The 15,197-nt window shown below is 46.6% G+C and overlaps 4 protein-coding genes across 4 annotated transcripts; 3 read left to right on the top strand and 1 right to left on the bottom strand.

Moving 5' to 3' along the window:
* Nucleotides 1–259: 259 nt before the first annotated feature.
* Nucleotides 260–2,425, top strand: N7503_003321 (uncharacterized protein; the record flags this gene model as incomplete). Its single annotated transcript, XM_057062868.1, has 1 exon — nt 260–2,425. The coding sequence occupies one exon, from the start codon at nt 260–262 to the stop codon at nt 2,423–2,425; it is 2,166 nt and encodes a 721-aa protein (XP_056923783.1).
* Nucleotides 2,426–3,296: 871 nt separating this feature from the next.
* On the top strand, nt 3,297–6,206 carry N7503_003320 (uncharacterized protein; the record flags this gene model as incomplete). Its single annotated transcript, XM_057062867.1, has 1 exon — nt 3,297–6,206. One exon carries the CDS (start codon nt 3,297–3,299, stop codon nt 6,204–6,206), a length of 2,910 nt encoding a protein of 969 aa, XP_056923782.1.
* Nucleotides 6,207–6,812: 606 nt separating this feature from the next.
* Nucleotides 6,813–8,745, bottom strand: N7503_003319 (flavin-containing monooxygenase; the record flags this gene model as incomplete). The annotated part of the gene is made up of 3 exons (XM_057062866.1): nt 6,813–6,950; nt 7,006–8,105; nt 8,157–8,745. The coding sequence occupies 3 exons, from the start codon at nt 8,743–8,745 to the stop codon at nt 6,813–6,815; spliced, it is 1,827 nt and encodes a 608-aa protein (XP_056923781.1).
* A 1,587-nt stretch (nt 8,746–10,332) lies between these two features.
* N7503_003318 (uncharacterized protein) lies at nt 10,333–11,943 on the top strand (the record flags this gene model as incomplete). Its single annotated transcript, XM_057062865.1, has 5 exons — nt 10,333–10,366; nt 10,420–10,474; nt 10,549–10,765; nt 10,822–10,961; nt 11,025–11,943. The coding sequence occupies 5 exons, from the start codon at nt 10,333–10,335 to the stop codon at nt 11,941–11,943; spliced, it is 1,365 nt and encodes a 454-aa protein (XP_056923780.1).
* Between the last annotated feature and the right edge of the window lie 3,254 nt (nt 11,944–15,197).

The following is a 15,197-nucleotide window of genomic DNA, read 5'->3' as shown; positions in this document are numbered from 1 at the left end:
AGCATGCGATGCACTATGTCCAGACCCGATATTTGGAAATATTGATGGCCAGCATTCACCATGTTCCTACTGTGTCAGAACAAAGAAACGCTGTACCAAGGAATGGGCCCGGTCCCAGGCTCAGTCTACGCCGAAGCCACCTTGCCAAGGGCCCCATCATGAGCATTTGGGTGCAGATCTTGGCTTCCCATGGAAGGCTAGTAAGCTCCAGGCTGACATTGAATGTGGGATCTGAGATGATCTGCTGCAACCAAATCCCATGCAGGATCGTATGGCTTGGGAGCCGGCCAATATTGATCTATCCATGTCATATTTGAGCCATGATTCAAGACCACTCAGTTCCATGCTCGATTTGAACGAGGACACCCAGGAGGATATTACCGCAGAGGTGCCTTACGCCTTGACGTCTACACGATCTATGAATGATTTCCAGCTATCTGATTTGTCTAGTGCCTCGGATATCTCTACCAAGCCACCCGCAGATCTCGGATTTGATTCGATATGCCATCCGACGTGGCTGAACACCCATAATTACAAGGAACTACAGACGTACAGTAGCCGCCAATCCACCTCGTCAAGAAGCTCCCGGCAGCTGAGTGACTCCCCTTGGAAGACCTTCGACCACCAGCCCTCTCGTCGGAACAGCCCCCAAAGCTCGTTCTCCCCATATTCCATCGACCAGCAAATGATCACCACTTCCAATAACCACCTGATTTCAGAAAATCTTCTCCAGATTTACCACGACGTATTGGAGCACAACTTATCGTGTTGGTTAACTGAGATGACTTGTCCCTACCAATTGGGATCGCGAACTTCGACCAAAATCATCCCGGAATGGGGCTCATCATGGTCTAACAGGATATATCAGCGCACGATTAAGCTCGATCGTGTCTTACAGTCTTCCAAGTTCCTTCAGATGACACGCTCTGAGGACCAGGCCGCGTCCAAGGCTCTGCATTTTGCCATCATGGCGTTTGCTACGCAATGGGCGCAGGGAAGTAATCGGCACCGTGAAAAACATCCAACAGTGACTCTCCATCATGGCGAGGACGAAAGTAACATATCCAACGAGTTCGACCGCATTCTTCAGCGCCACTTTTGGGACCAGGCGCAGTGCGCACTGCAGCAAGTTGCCGCTGTAGAGTCGTACAGAGTGGCTTGTGCCGAGATGATCTTTGGCTTGACACAAAGGCCATGGAACCCCGACGAGCAGACTCTCGAACATGAGATAGAAGCACAGGGCCATAGATCTGCCATAAACTCAGTCTTTTTACAGGCGAGTGATATAATACGCAAGGAAGGGCCGCCGATATATATGGAGAGTGCAGCTCGAAAAATGCACGCATTGAAGTTTCGCTGCGATGCGCTCGAAGCGGGTCTAGGCAGGCAGTATGGCAGTCGAGAGAAGGCTGCTGATGGCATTGCAGACATAAGTCCCGAAGATCGAGGGACGATCGGCCTACTCTATTGGCTGGCCATTATGTTTGACACCATCTCCTCCTCCATGAACGAACGACCCGTCGTGGTAATGGATGAGGACTGCGAACACGACGCACAAAAACGGCACCGACAAGTTTCGAATTTAGATAATTCTACTACACAAAGTCGGTGGAATCTCAAGCTTTTCGTGCAAGAGAGCATTGAAGAGACACATCAAACACACTGGCCCTGCTCCTACGAGACCGCCGCCGAAGACATCGTCAAGTCAGCGCCAGTCAAAGTACTTCTCTTCCGGCACCTGTCGTACCTACAAAACGCTGTTCGCAAGAGCTCTCATGGAAAGCAAATTGAGGAAATCATCCATAGTACAATGTCGCTGTATCAATACTGGAATAAGACGCATGGTGCTTTCTTCGACGAGCTCGTGCAGAACTACAGTCTAGTTCCGCAGCGTATACAGGGCTGGTTTGTGTGTATCTCTGCGCACTGGCACCTTGCTGCCTTGATGCTTGCGGATTTGCTGGAATTTATCGACGACAATGCCTTGGGTATCGAGGATGCGGCTTACGGTCGTATCAACAGCCAAATGGCGAGGGGAATCAGGAACCGTAGTGCCCAAGAGCTATCAGATCTGGCAAGAGTCGCCACCCCGCCTGCCGAAGATGCTATCACGGGTGTACCGCAGATGCCAGACTTTCACCACGCTACCAATGAGGGGACGCTTCTGACCGAGCCATGGACGATGATTCTAATCAGGGCGTTTACCAAAGCATGTATGGTCTTTTTGAGCGAAGCAGATGAGTCCCTTTGCTACACTGCGACTACCTTCGGGCATACTAGGCTTAAAATTGAGCGGAATATGGAGCGGGCCGAAAATTGTATGAAGGGATTGTGGCTGTTGGGTAAAAAGTCAGATATGGCACGAAGGATTGCTGAGATACTTTCACTAGCGTTGAGAAAACTACGGAATGAGTGCCTGGGTTGATTGGAAGCTTTGGCACGCTAATATAGTTATGGCGACCTTTATGCAATTCCTCTGGTATTGCAATGAAAGGAATTTCGAGGAAACATCAAGTCTGGCTGTATATATAATTGATCGGGATGAACATTAGCGAGATTTTTTATTCAGGTGAAAATCTAGCTTGGAAACTTTCGATTCTAAGAGACATCTGCTTTCTAGTGCATCACGCCTTCCAAAGGTTGCGAGCCGAATTGTTTCACTTCGTTAAAGTCCGTTCAATTCTGCTTCGGACACCCAAGGAAAATATGTAGTTCATGCTTGGACTTTCGCGAATTTGGAAAGCCCGGTCTTTCCGTCGTGCCCGAAGCGCATCGATTTGCCACTGCATGCGTATGCCTCCTATGGCTGCGTGTCAGAAAGGAGGAGATAATAGTGAAAACAAGAGGGAGCAATATATTTCTGCCTCTTTTTCTGTCCAATCCAGTGTGATCTCTTGCCGCCCTATCTCTTTGCCGTCTTTGGGCGCCTCCACCTGAACGCCCTAAAAAACCCTCAACGCGCTAACGTGGCCGGCTTGCATTTTCCTCCCTTCTATATTTCCACATCCATCTGTTACATCGTTCTCGCATGACGAATGACGGGCCTTGCAAGGCGGGACCGCGGAGCTGGTGGCCGAATATGTGGAGTAGACATGTCCACCATCAATGAGATGGATGATATTCTACATTGGCCTGATTCAATTGCCCTTATCTTAGCTTAGTGGGGTACACGTAGCAAGAGATTATTCGTCCTTTGAGACAGGGGTTTGTCACGCGGGATGAAACCCCTCACTTTGAGGCTTCTCCCATTCTGATATCTATTTGATTCTTCTTTCACAAACAACGTTGACAGCAAAATGGCGGACTGTGATGAAAATTCAGGCACAGAAATCGAGATTTTCCTCCGATCTATCCCGGAGGTCAACAGCTTTCTATCTAGCGAAGACGGTCGCAAACCGCAGCGAGATGAGATTTTCAGGAGTATCCAGAAGAAGATCGCACAGCATGTGTCCGCAACAAAACTTAAAGAAGACGATTGGATCTCCCAGCTGGCAGAACTAGACCTTGATGATACTTCAACAGATGACGAAACCAGCTCGATAGCTAGACTTCTAACCCGCTATGTCCTCAACCGCCCTTGGGTTTTTCACCCATGGTTGGTCCAGCAGACATTCGAGAATCGTGATGACAATTCTGATTATGGGGCTGAAATGACGACGTCTGAGTTCCCCATGCCCAACTCAAGGCATAGATCTGTGGCGGCTTCTGACGATCTGGCCAACTTGGTTACACATAATGTGGCTAAATTGCATGATTTGACATTGAATGTGAAGACGGGCAACTTTCTGGAAAGCTTTGGCAACAAGTCCAAGATTCTAGCCCGTTCAGATGCCATGCTTGGCTTGGCAGGCTTTTCTCCATTGATCGATAAGTGTGCATTGCAGGACGAAGCTGCATGGTCTGAGGCACAATCGGCTACAACCATAGAATACGATTTTGTCGATCAATACCACAAGCACATTCGATTTTCTGGGACCAAAGGAAGGCAGTGCGCAGCAATCTCATTTTTTCAACATGATAAATCCAATCGTGGTGATTCAGAGGATACGATGATCCGTGCTAAATCGCTAGTGGACCATGGCATGATAAATCTCATGTCACATCTCAATACTCTTCCGGACGATGTAGCTCCTTTTACTCAACTGTTATTCATTCGCCAAGTCTCCTCCACAGCCGAAAACGGAACAGACAGAGACAGCCATTACACTGAGATTGCTTCAATACAAGTAAAGGAAATCAATGATTTCTTTGATGCATATGCAAAGTCCAGACATATATTTGACCAGCGCCTTGAAGCCTCAGAGAATGAAGATCATAGCCTATTTACGAGACTTTGGACCGTCGCGGCAAGTCAGATCTTGGGCGTTGTGTATCCGATATTATTGGTTTTCACGGCAGGGAGCGTTCTCTTTTCATTTGTTTCTTCGTTTTTGTACCGACAGTCAGATCTTGCTCTTCTGCAGAAACTATCACCACTAATGAAATCCTTGGAACCCTTGCTTGAAGCCCTCGGAATTGATCGCTTCGACCACGACAAGATTTCAGAATCAGCACAGTTTGAAGTTTTACACCTCACCTCTTTGGTAGTGCAAGCTCTCACTCTAATACTCCAATCATATTTACGAGGCTCAGAGACGCCATTTTGTTTTGAATTCTTAACGACTCCCATCTCAGACTTCATCCTTGAAGGTTCACACCCAAGTCCAGATGCTTTAAAGCTGTATGCAGGCTCACAAAAGCTTTCTTGTTTGGGTGATATGCTTCAGAAAGAGGTGCTAGCTTTCGGATCACAAAAGTCGCTTTTCCAAAATCGATTGGATGTTATTGCAACACCAGAGCAAGTGGCTGCTATGTGGGGACCAGCGGAATTCATTTTCAAAGACCCTTCAACGAAAGAGGCAGAACAGACGACCCAGAAAGATTTAGCTATATTCGAGGAAACCGATATCTTTGGCATAAGAATCCAAAACGGATTCATCCTACCAAGTGACGAAAGTGTTGATGGAATACCGAAATGGCATTGGGAGTCGCTGAATCAGAATGATGAAAATGACATATCTCACATATCCAGAGGGAATGCCAGCATCGACCGTCATATCCGAGTCAGAATTGGAGGAACGAATAGTCTTCGTCTGACGCCAATCGGGCCATCCTATTTGAATAAGAGTTGCCCTCGAAGTGCCGGTCTTTGCTCCGAGAAACGGCTAGGATCAAGTTTCCAGGTACTTGGAGTTAGCGACCCTCAATGGAAGATGGAAGACTTCAACCTTGGGCTACAAGCAGGTCAAATCGTGAATGTTGTCACAGAAGCAACATTCATCAGGGTGCCGGGAAGAACTGTTAAGGAAGCGGTGCTGAATTCAGTCGGATTCTTCGAATTTCAGATAGCTGAATTCGATCAGATGTGGGGCTTGTTCGTCAGCCTCTGCACCGGAGTGATGACCCGCGTCAGACTCCGCGAGATAGTCGCTTTCATCTGCCTTCATGTGCCTCGTCAAGTCCCAGTAATGCCTGGGAAAACCCGCGAAGCTTCATTACATGCATTTCTTCAAGTCTTGAGCGGAGAAGAAAGTCTGACGACCTGGGTCGAATCTCTGGCTCAGGAGTTCGAACAGAATATCCCAGGTACAGGTGATTACCTAAGAATTTTGCAAGAACAAGTATTGTCTTTGTTTAAGAATGTGATGGCCATGCTCAAAGAAACAGGTGTATCCAGAAACGGAGATTTACACCTAGCTTTCATCACTCAACGGCTTGAAATACAAATGCTGGCTTTGTCTGCCGAAGACCATCCGTGGACCAAAGTGTTGAGCGACTCGTCTTTGACCGCGACCTTTGCATGTGTATCTCCATATTGCTTTCAGACTATGGGTCACATGTGTCAGAAAGATCAATGGAGGATGCCGGACAAGTGCCGGTTGGCAACAAAATTGAATGCCTATACTCACCATCTGCAGTGGGCAGCAGACCCAACGGATGTCCTCAAGGTCGGGAAAAGCTACTGCATCAATGCTCGTCACTTGAATATGCTGGCAAAAGTGGACGGATTTGTGACTTCTTTCGGAGAACATCCGTTCTACTCCATTTCAACCAAAAAAAGTCTTGTTCCTTTATCAATCAGCCAGCATATTCGAAAGAGAGCCGACCTGCGAGAAGAAAACTCAGAGACTGCTGTTAAATGCATCATCAGTGGATATGCCGATTAGGAACGCTCGTGGTGTCAAAATGAAAAGACCATTTTGGTGGCGTGGCAATGGTGAGGACCATGGCATCTCGTCTGGAAACGTTTTAGATAAGCACTCTGTTTGTCCGTTTTGAAATTTAATATATGTATGATACTTTTGAAAGAGGTTCTCGCCATATTCATTCCAAGTGTCGTTAGTAATTTACCTTTTGGCTGATTTATCTTGCCAGGAGGCATGGTTTTAGCGCTTGGCCATCTAAGAAGCTTGATGCTTGAAAAGCCCTTGTGTTTTATAGGGATTGACTGAAGATAAATGACGAAAGGAGGGTGTCAGCACGTGGTACTGGTCGAGTATTAGAGGGGAAAAGGAAGAGCACAAGCTGATATGGCTTGCTGCTACGAGTGTTAAGAAAGGCAAGTCAAAAAACCCGATCATATTGTGGTGGCATGGATGACAGAGGAGTAGAAACAAGAAAGGGAAGGTGCATGGATCTGGCCATCACTTGATATCCATATTTCAGCAGGAGAGGATTAGGCAAAAGTGATCATATCCCAAAGCTTAGAGCACGAAACCTCGGGGGTGTCTATCTGTTAGAACGATGCCTCAACCATTTGAGCAACATATAATTTACGGCGGGACTTGATAATTTTGCAACCCTCGCTCTATGGCAGCAATCTGCAAAGCGAGAATGGGAGCAAACTGTCTGGACCACATAAAGCTCCCCGTCATGAACCAGAATCCCGGCATACCGGTCGGTCTCCACACCTATGAGCGATGTTAGCGATCTACAGCCCGAAGACACTCAGCAATGCAAACTTACACCAATTCTTTCTTGGCTGTCATCCAAACCGCACAGATCTCCCACCTTGTCCATGACCTCTTTTCCCATGAGCTGCTCAACGTATTTGATATTACGTTCGAGTCCCGTGGCTAAGATGATAATGTCGGACTCCACCTTGGTACCGTCGCCGAGGATTATTCCGTCTGAGTAGTACTCCTGGACGCCTCGTTCACATCTCCGTACCTGGATCTGACCGTCGATGATCATTTGACTTGCCCCTTGTTCAATATAGAAATGTCCTGCCTTGATAAGCTGATGATCGACCAGGCTGTCTCCTCCATCCCCCTTCTTCACTGCCAGTCCAGCCTTTTTCAGCCCATCCAACATGACTTTGTCATTTGCCGACATCATTTGGGACGCTCCCACACTGAGAGTGCGAACAACAGCCGTTGGTAGGGAGTTGCCCAAAAGATCAGCATCTTCGGTGCTTAATCCTGGAGTGTTCCACAGCTGCAGCTGCATTTTTTCCAGCGAATCCAGAGATGCCACATAAATGGGGCCGCGTTGCACCATGGTTACTGTCTCAGCCCCATGGTTGACGAAGTCCTGGGCCACATCATGTGCACTTGTTCCAGATCCGATGATTGTGATCTTTTTGCTTCGTACGTCTGGTACTAAAGCCGCCGATTTATGGGCCAATGTGTGGTAGATCTGACCCTTGAATGAATCCTCGCCAGGGAAGATGGGGCGGATTGGAATATCATTCAATAGCCCGGTGGCTAGCACAACATGCTTTGGATTGATAGTCTTCACACAATCCTTGGTCTGCAGCTCGATTGACCACTGCTGGATCGATTCATTGTACTGGATATTCCTCGCGAGGGTGTCGTGCCTGATATTGAGAGCCATAGCATGTCCATAATGCTCCATCCATTTTGCAATGTGTTCCTGGTCGAGGTAGCGGGGCCAGTCGGTCGGGTATTTCATGAAAGGGTAGTGATCTGAATAAATGGGCGTATGCAGTTTGATCGACCCATATCTTGCTCGCCATGAGTCACCAGGTCGAGATGCTTTGTCCACGACGAGATATTTGATGCCTAGGTTTTGTAAATGCGCTGCAATTGCAAGTCCAGATTGACCTAATAGCGGGGTTAGCGGTTTGCGTTCATAAATAAATTTTGTGGCCGTACCTGCTCCAACTACCAAGACCTGTAGATCATTGTCGGTTTGGTTGACTGGTGGCAAAGTTCCATTACTGGAAACACCACACTGTATGTCTGATTCGATTGTCCGTCGCTCAAGGCCTTCCACCTGATTCAAATTCTCAAGCACAGTGAATACTGTCCATGCCTTCCACTGGTCTACCCCAACATTGGCCAGCCTAAGAACACCTCTGCCGGTGCCAAAATTGTTCTTGAAGCTGAAGCCGGATTGGATGAACCTCAGTCCTCCTAAATCTTCCAAGCGTGGTTGCAATGCACCGTGGTTTTCGGCTTCAAGCTCTGTAAGTCCAGATGTGGAAGTGCTTAGGTATTTGCATATGGCCTCAGATCCATTATGACACGCGATATCCCATGTGAGAGAAAGGAAGTCTCTCCACCACGACTCCTCTTCTAGGAAATGATCAAGCATGTCCCCCGTAGAGCCATTCTTTAAGCTTTCCATGAAGGAAGAAAGCCAGTCATCGACAACTTTGGCCGCATCGAGGTTTTCTGGCCTCACAGATGGGTGCAGAATGAGTTGCGGAAGAGCCGCCAAGGGTGGAAATTCACCAGTCATGGTTGGAACTGGATATGACCCGAAAGAAAGAGTATGAGGATTGAAAAGAAGTTTGAAAGTGAGGGAAGAAACTGTCTGGTCAGTCACAATGTGGGTAAATGGGTGGCCTTTATAGCTCATCTTTGAGTCGGCATTTAGCTATCTGATCGCCGAGCTCGAGTATTCGTCCCAAATAGGAAAGGCTCCCACGCGGCGCATGTGGACTAGCCCCATCTCGTCAATTAGCCATCCAATCAAACTCCCCCGTCGGAGCCTAACTACAGTAGCCTCAAGTGGGCAAATTGACGTACAGTCTCTGGACACGCAACCTATAATATCACATGCAGTCACTTAGGCACAAAAATTTATAAAAAGATAGATAGCTTGCCAGACACTATAGTTCTGGCTCGGAAAAAAATCAACACGAAGCAATAATTGCATCCAAATATCCTCTATGAAACCCACCGCACGACTTCAATAACACCTACGGTCGCTCCAAGTCGCTTGGCATTATTCTCTGTCCCTCTCTCATGGCAATTCTGACAATCTAAGCAGTGAAAAACTTTGGAATCTAGTGTCAAACCAGCGGATGTTTTATCGCTTTTGGATACACACAAGAGGTCAGAATGGTTTTTGTGGTTTCGCCCCCACAACAGGCCACAGCCCCCCTGATACCCACTTGCCGCTTTGCGACGTCTTGTCTCAAGTTTGGTGTTGGAGAGATTTCCGATATGTGGAAATGAAAACCAGAAAGAGTGGTCGTTCTGTTAGTTACCCAAGTTATGATATTTATTGGTCGGAACTGTATTCGGAAACATAGCGGGTATAGGGAGTCCACGGGTGGGGGCGAAAAGGCATGAACAGGAAAGGCTTTGACAGAGCTACGGTGGGGGCCAATCCAGGATTCCGTGCTGTCTGGAATCAAGCAATAATAGATACAAGACAGCCATTTGACTCATTTGCGCTGTATCAAACACGCTGGCTATGAAATATCCACTGATCTTCACTGCGATGGTGAGAGGAAGAAGAGAAACCTAGAGGAAGCTGACTATCCACAAGAACGTGATCACATGACTGTATTGCGCGCTAGTCAACTGGTTGCCTCGCCACGTGTTGTCGCTGACAAGGCTAGATGATCTGCAGGCTGAAAAACACCGCTTAGACACAACGAGCCGACCACAAAGCCAGAATGCCGAACGGAGTGAAAACTCGAAGCAGGACAGGATGTCTGACGTGCAGGCAACGCCACGTTCGGTGTGACGAGGAACGCCCATCTTGGTATGTGCATTTATTGAATAATAGTTGGACAAAGTGACCGAAGCCAGAAAGGAGGGCATAGGGGAGGGTATGGCCAAAGATCACTGGAGCGGTTTGATGGTCCACGGGGTTGCTAACGGTTATTTCGACAGCCAAAAATGCCTCAGTGCTCAACGGTCATGCAACTATGCATCCGTTACCATTCCTCTTCGGGATCGAAGAATCCTTCAAAGAAATGCAATTCCACCGGGTCAGCAAGCTCCATGGGAGCTGGCTAATAGTTCTGCCATTGTTGATGTACGATGGAAGGCAGGTACAGCCATGGACCCCTTCGACGTACTCCCAATAAAAATGCCGTTCAAGTCACAAGAACTATATCAGTACTGTATGTTTATGGCCCGCCTCTGGAGATTACATTATTAACCCGCTCCATTGTAGATTATCAAAGTGGAGCAGCCTTTGCGGTAGCTCCCACGGATCCAAAAGATGACTGGTTTGTTTTCCTTTTTTTCATATCGGACAAATCCAGTCCGCTACACTTGACGCATGCTAACTTGAACTATCAAGCATTGCTCTAGCAAACCTGGATGAACACGCTCTTCGGAGTACCATTCTGATTGCTGGCATACATTACTCTTGGAACACCGGGAACATAAAGGCTTATGATTCCGCTTTTCTTTTCCACAAGATTGAGAGCATACGTTCTATCAACACATGGCTTGAAGCTTCCAACTCCAAACCATTTATTTGTGTCAGACAAATCTTGACAATATGTCTGGCTGAGGTGAGGAGTGATGGGAGGACTACGTTGAATATAGATTTTAACGTTTTGTCTCATAGGCTTGTCTTGGCAACCTCAATACCGCAGAGACTCACCTCAACGGTGTTATGTCATTTTTCGATTCTCATGAACATTCCCGCGATGCCTGGGGAAACTTCAGCGATATTGAAGTGGAGCTCACTAATCGTTACCTTCTTCTGTTAGTATTTTGACGAGTTAAAAATCAGAATTTCCACTAACATGTCAATCTTTTACTATGCAGGACATCTACCTTTGTTTCCGCCTTGAGGAGCCGCCTTGAAGGTTTTATACTTCTTCGCGCGGCGCAAGGATTCGACTCCAATCATGACAGATCATCGTCCGAGGCCTTGAAATTAATGAAAATATGGCACGGGATGGAGCACGGAGGCCTTGATACCAGATTGAAAGCCATGCGCCTCTTCCCGCACTTCTTTAGCATGCGTCCGGGTGTTCGCTGGCCCAGAAAGGTCGACGCTTTGCCTATAATTGACTGTCTCAGAGCCATTACTGAGGCTGTTGATCAGTTTCGCACCGATCCCACGGCTGAGAACCTTAATCGAATGTGGAACGACGGTGGCCCCACAAAGCTAATGATGGTACTGGTTACTTCTCATATATCATCCTTCACAAAGGACGACGGGAACGCAGGCTCTCCAGGCAAGGAAAAGCTATCGCAACCTTCTCTTCAATCCTCGTGGAGTGGTATCGGTGCAACAGTGCAACTATATATGCACAGCGTGCTGAATATCACCAACGGGGGTGAACCGATTGAGTGCCGCCTTCTTTACCGCGTTCTCCTGTTGATGATGCAAGACATTGACCAAACTCAAGACCATCTGAGCGGAGAAAAAGGACGTCTGTGCCAGTCTCTCTGGCTCTGGAAGGTCTTTACTGGAATTCTAACTCTGACTAAAACCCAGCACAAGCAAACAGCCACAGGCATACGGACTGCCAGACACTGTGTGGCAGGCTCGTGTAAGATAGGCTCGCGGCGACTTCACGAATGGTTCTTTAACCGCGCCAGAGCTTGGAGTTTGGCCACTGAAATCACAGATTGGAAAGATGTGAAGTCTGTATTACTAACACTAGCCTGGCCAGCTGTGTTACTAGAGGATGAGAAGGAACATGCGGCGAATATATGGGCTGAAGTAATTTCATAATGCACGGCACAGTCAAATACGACTCCACATCAAAAATCTACTTGGCGGCAATAGCCACACCTTATCAGTAACTTACACCTATCTCTGTCCTGGTAATCTTAAACTAGTAGACGGCGTGAATGTTAATCTGACAGTAATAATCTACGTAGAAGGAGGGATGACTGCTACTAGCAAAGCGCCTTTTATCTTATGTTGGTAGCTAGCTTTGAATGATCACTGCCCTTCATTTTACGTACCTTAGAGAGGACACTCCAGGAGTGATCCTAGGTAGAGTCGAAGTGTCTCTATAGACCTCCAGGCTTTTATAGTGGAGGAGCTTTCTATATATATGATGAATCTACTCTAAACGCTCGAAAACAAATTAGTCCGCCCAGATTACCCTGAAGAGGGCTGAAAGCGACAGGCCAAAATCCATTATTAGCGTCAATGTTACTGCCTAGTGCTTTAGGTGCCTAGACATGCTTCTCCTTTTAACCAACCTTCTCTCTGATTTCTTGTCCGATCCTAGTCATCCAGCTGTAGCCCTAATGATATTACTTCTATTATATATTCATTTATACTGATATGCATCACTAGGCATAGTCACATGATCGCATTAGATTCTATGATGCGAATAATTAGAACCTCGTAGCTAGAATTGGTAGGTGGCGATTAAATAAATATTCAAAGTCTCTTACTTAGTCCCCTCTTTCAGGGCCTAAATATATGACACCTGGATGCCTATAAAGGGATAAGTTCTTCCTTCTATCTCTTCTTCCCCATCTCCTTATTCCTACCTAGGCCTTTTTCTTATATCTACTTATCTCTTACTTTATCCTGTCTTTTATGCTTACTTATCTGTTACTTATTTCTCCCTTTTATATTTACTTACCTCTCACTTTATGATATCTTATATCCTTACCTGCCTCTTACTCAGTCCTCTCTTTTATACTTACTTACCTCTTACTTTATGATATCTTTTATACTTAATTACCTCTTACTTAGTCCTCTCTTTTATACTTACTTACCTCTCACTTAGTCCTCTCTTTTAGGGACTACCATACCCTCACCACCCTCACCATAGCGCTAATACACCTTATACTATATAGTAGTAAGAACACGCTGGTTAGTATAGCTAGTATAACTAGCTTAACGTCATCTGCCGCTTCTTCTGACTTGATGAAGTAGCCTAAGTCTATTAGGAAAAAGACCTAGCTAGGGTCTGAAGCGTAGTCAAACTCCTTATGGTAGCGCTGGCATAAGGAAATGGCATTACTAGAAGACTTGTATTTGAAGTCGAACACGTTCGCCTACTCCCATACTTAAGTCTATATTCTATGTCGTTGTGAGCCTGAGTCTAGTGCATGGTATAGACTAAGAATGCTTACCTGGCGATCTTCCTTTACAACGACATGCGCAATATCACAAGAGTCCATATAGCAACACCAAAATAGGTTGCCGCATAGGTCTCTGGTCTCTTGCTTCACGCTCTTGGTGAGTGACCCGCTGTTGTTCGACGCTGATTCTGACATCGGTATAGATTTCCGGGTTGAGGTTCTCAAGAATGGGTAAACAAGCTGGAGGTTCGGTTCATAGGGTTTGAGTGATCAAGCTGGAGAGTGACGGCGTTGTGGGGTTAAAAAGAATGGGGGTCGGAGAGGGGATAGTCGTGGAGGCATGCGGATAATATCTGTCATTCGGTCAGAATTACTCACACTGGGAGCAGGAGTGTGATTGTTTTTTAATGATGTGACGTGCGAAAAAAACGTACAGTAAGCCCTGGAAGACTCCCTAATATAGAGGGGTTAGTGGTTACTTAGGAGGGAGTGCTGGACGAAGAAGGAATGGTTAGACCGTTAGATAGACCAAAAATCAGATTATAGTGGTCAAAGTCACGCACTCGCCGACTAATTCAGCAACTTTTAGTATCATCAATAGTACTGCGACATACAAAAAAGCCTTATAATTTATTATGTAGCATACGCGTACGCTAAAGTCGCGTAAAGTAACCTCCAAGCCAACATATAGATAGGAAGAGGGGAACGCTCGTTGACTGCCTATTTGGAGATCTAAGGACTAGGTTAGCAACACAGGATAACACAAAGCTACCATAGGCTATATGAGAGATCTTTGATTAGTCACTCGCCTATAAAGCTGATGGAGCTGTAGAATCATGCTATTTAAAACGGCCCTCGTGGCGCTAAAAATACTACCCGTGCCTGGTATACTAGCGTACTAGGATATCATGGATAGTAGCTTAATATTCTTTATATTACGCGAGGCTTATACAAACAAAAATTTGACTGCAATTATAGGGCCATGTGACTCGTCCGGCAAACCCTGTCTCCATACCAGCAAATAGAGGTCGGAGACTATATCGCCAGCAGCCCACATAGATGGATACGTTCTGGAAGCACGCTAATGTAAGCGACCATAATCAGATAGAAAACGCGCGATGTCTTTTGGAAGTACTAGACCACCTAGATTAGTATACCAAGGGCCTAAGCAGCAGCAGATTTGTCCAGGACACCATTGACAATGTTCGGCAAACCTTTGCGTGTGACGAGAGCAAAACGCCGCCCACTGTAACTGGTGTGTCAATCGAGGTATGCATAGTCATGATTCATCCTCATTAGGTAGGAGATTAATCGCTATGGAATTCTACCTAGTACGGCATCCGCGGCGGCCTTTGCATAAAGCATAGCCATAATTGCCTTGTTTCTACATATAGTAAGCCCACTGCCACTAAGGACAGTGGCTTTCAATGTTTGAGGTTGAGGGTATGATATCGCATAGGGTAGCATATTGCGTTTATCTCTATGCAACCGTTGAGAGGTTTGAGCCGACGGAGAATTGGACCGATATTAAATCCCAGACGGTGAGTTTCTTCAAGACAGCTTGATCATCACTGGGTGACATTCCTGCGGCTGTGATAGATAATAAAGAACAATCTCAATTTATTCGCCCACTGCAGCGCTCAGCTTCTAATATGTTGTGTTCCAATGTGAGAGCCTGTGAGATGACCATGCAACCGGTGATGACTTATCATCCTGTCTACTGCGTATTCACGAGTTCAAGGCCGGGCTTTGGTTGTCAATTCCATGGGAAAAGTGGGAGCGGGTAGAGTAGACAGAGTGGAAGCTCAGTCTGTGCAAGCCAATAATGCAGCAAAGCCAAGCATTCAGGCGTCAACCCTGCAGACCCCTCCATCGCCCAAAGATAGCGAAGAACGAATCACCTATCAGAGTTCATCGGCTGATGAAACAAGACTAGGC

The sequence above is a fragment of the Penicillium pulvis genome, assembly GCF_028828015.1.
Source record: "Penicillium pulvis strain IBT 33274 chromosome Unknown contig_1_segment0_segment0, whole genome shotgun sequence".
NCBI classification, from domain to species: domain Eukaryota; kingdom Fungi; phylum Ascomycota; class Eurotiomycetes; order Eurotiales; family Aspergillaceae; genus Penicillium; species Penicillium pulvis.
This window is presented reverse-complemented; position numbering and strand designations above follow the sequence as displayed.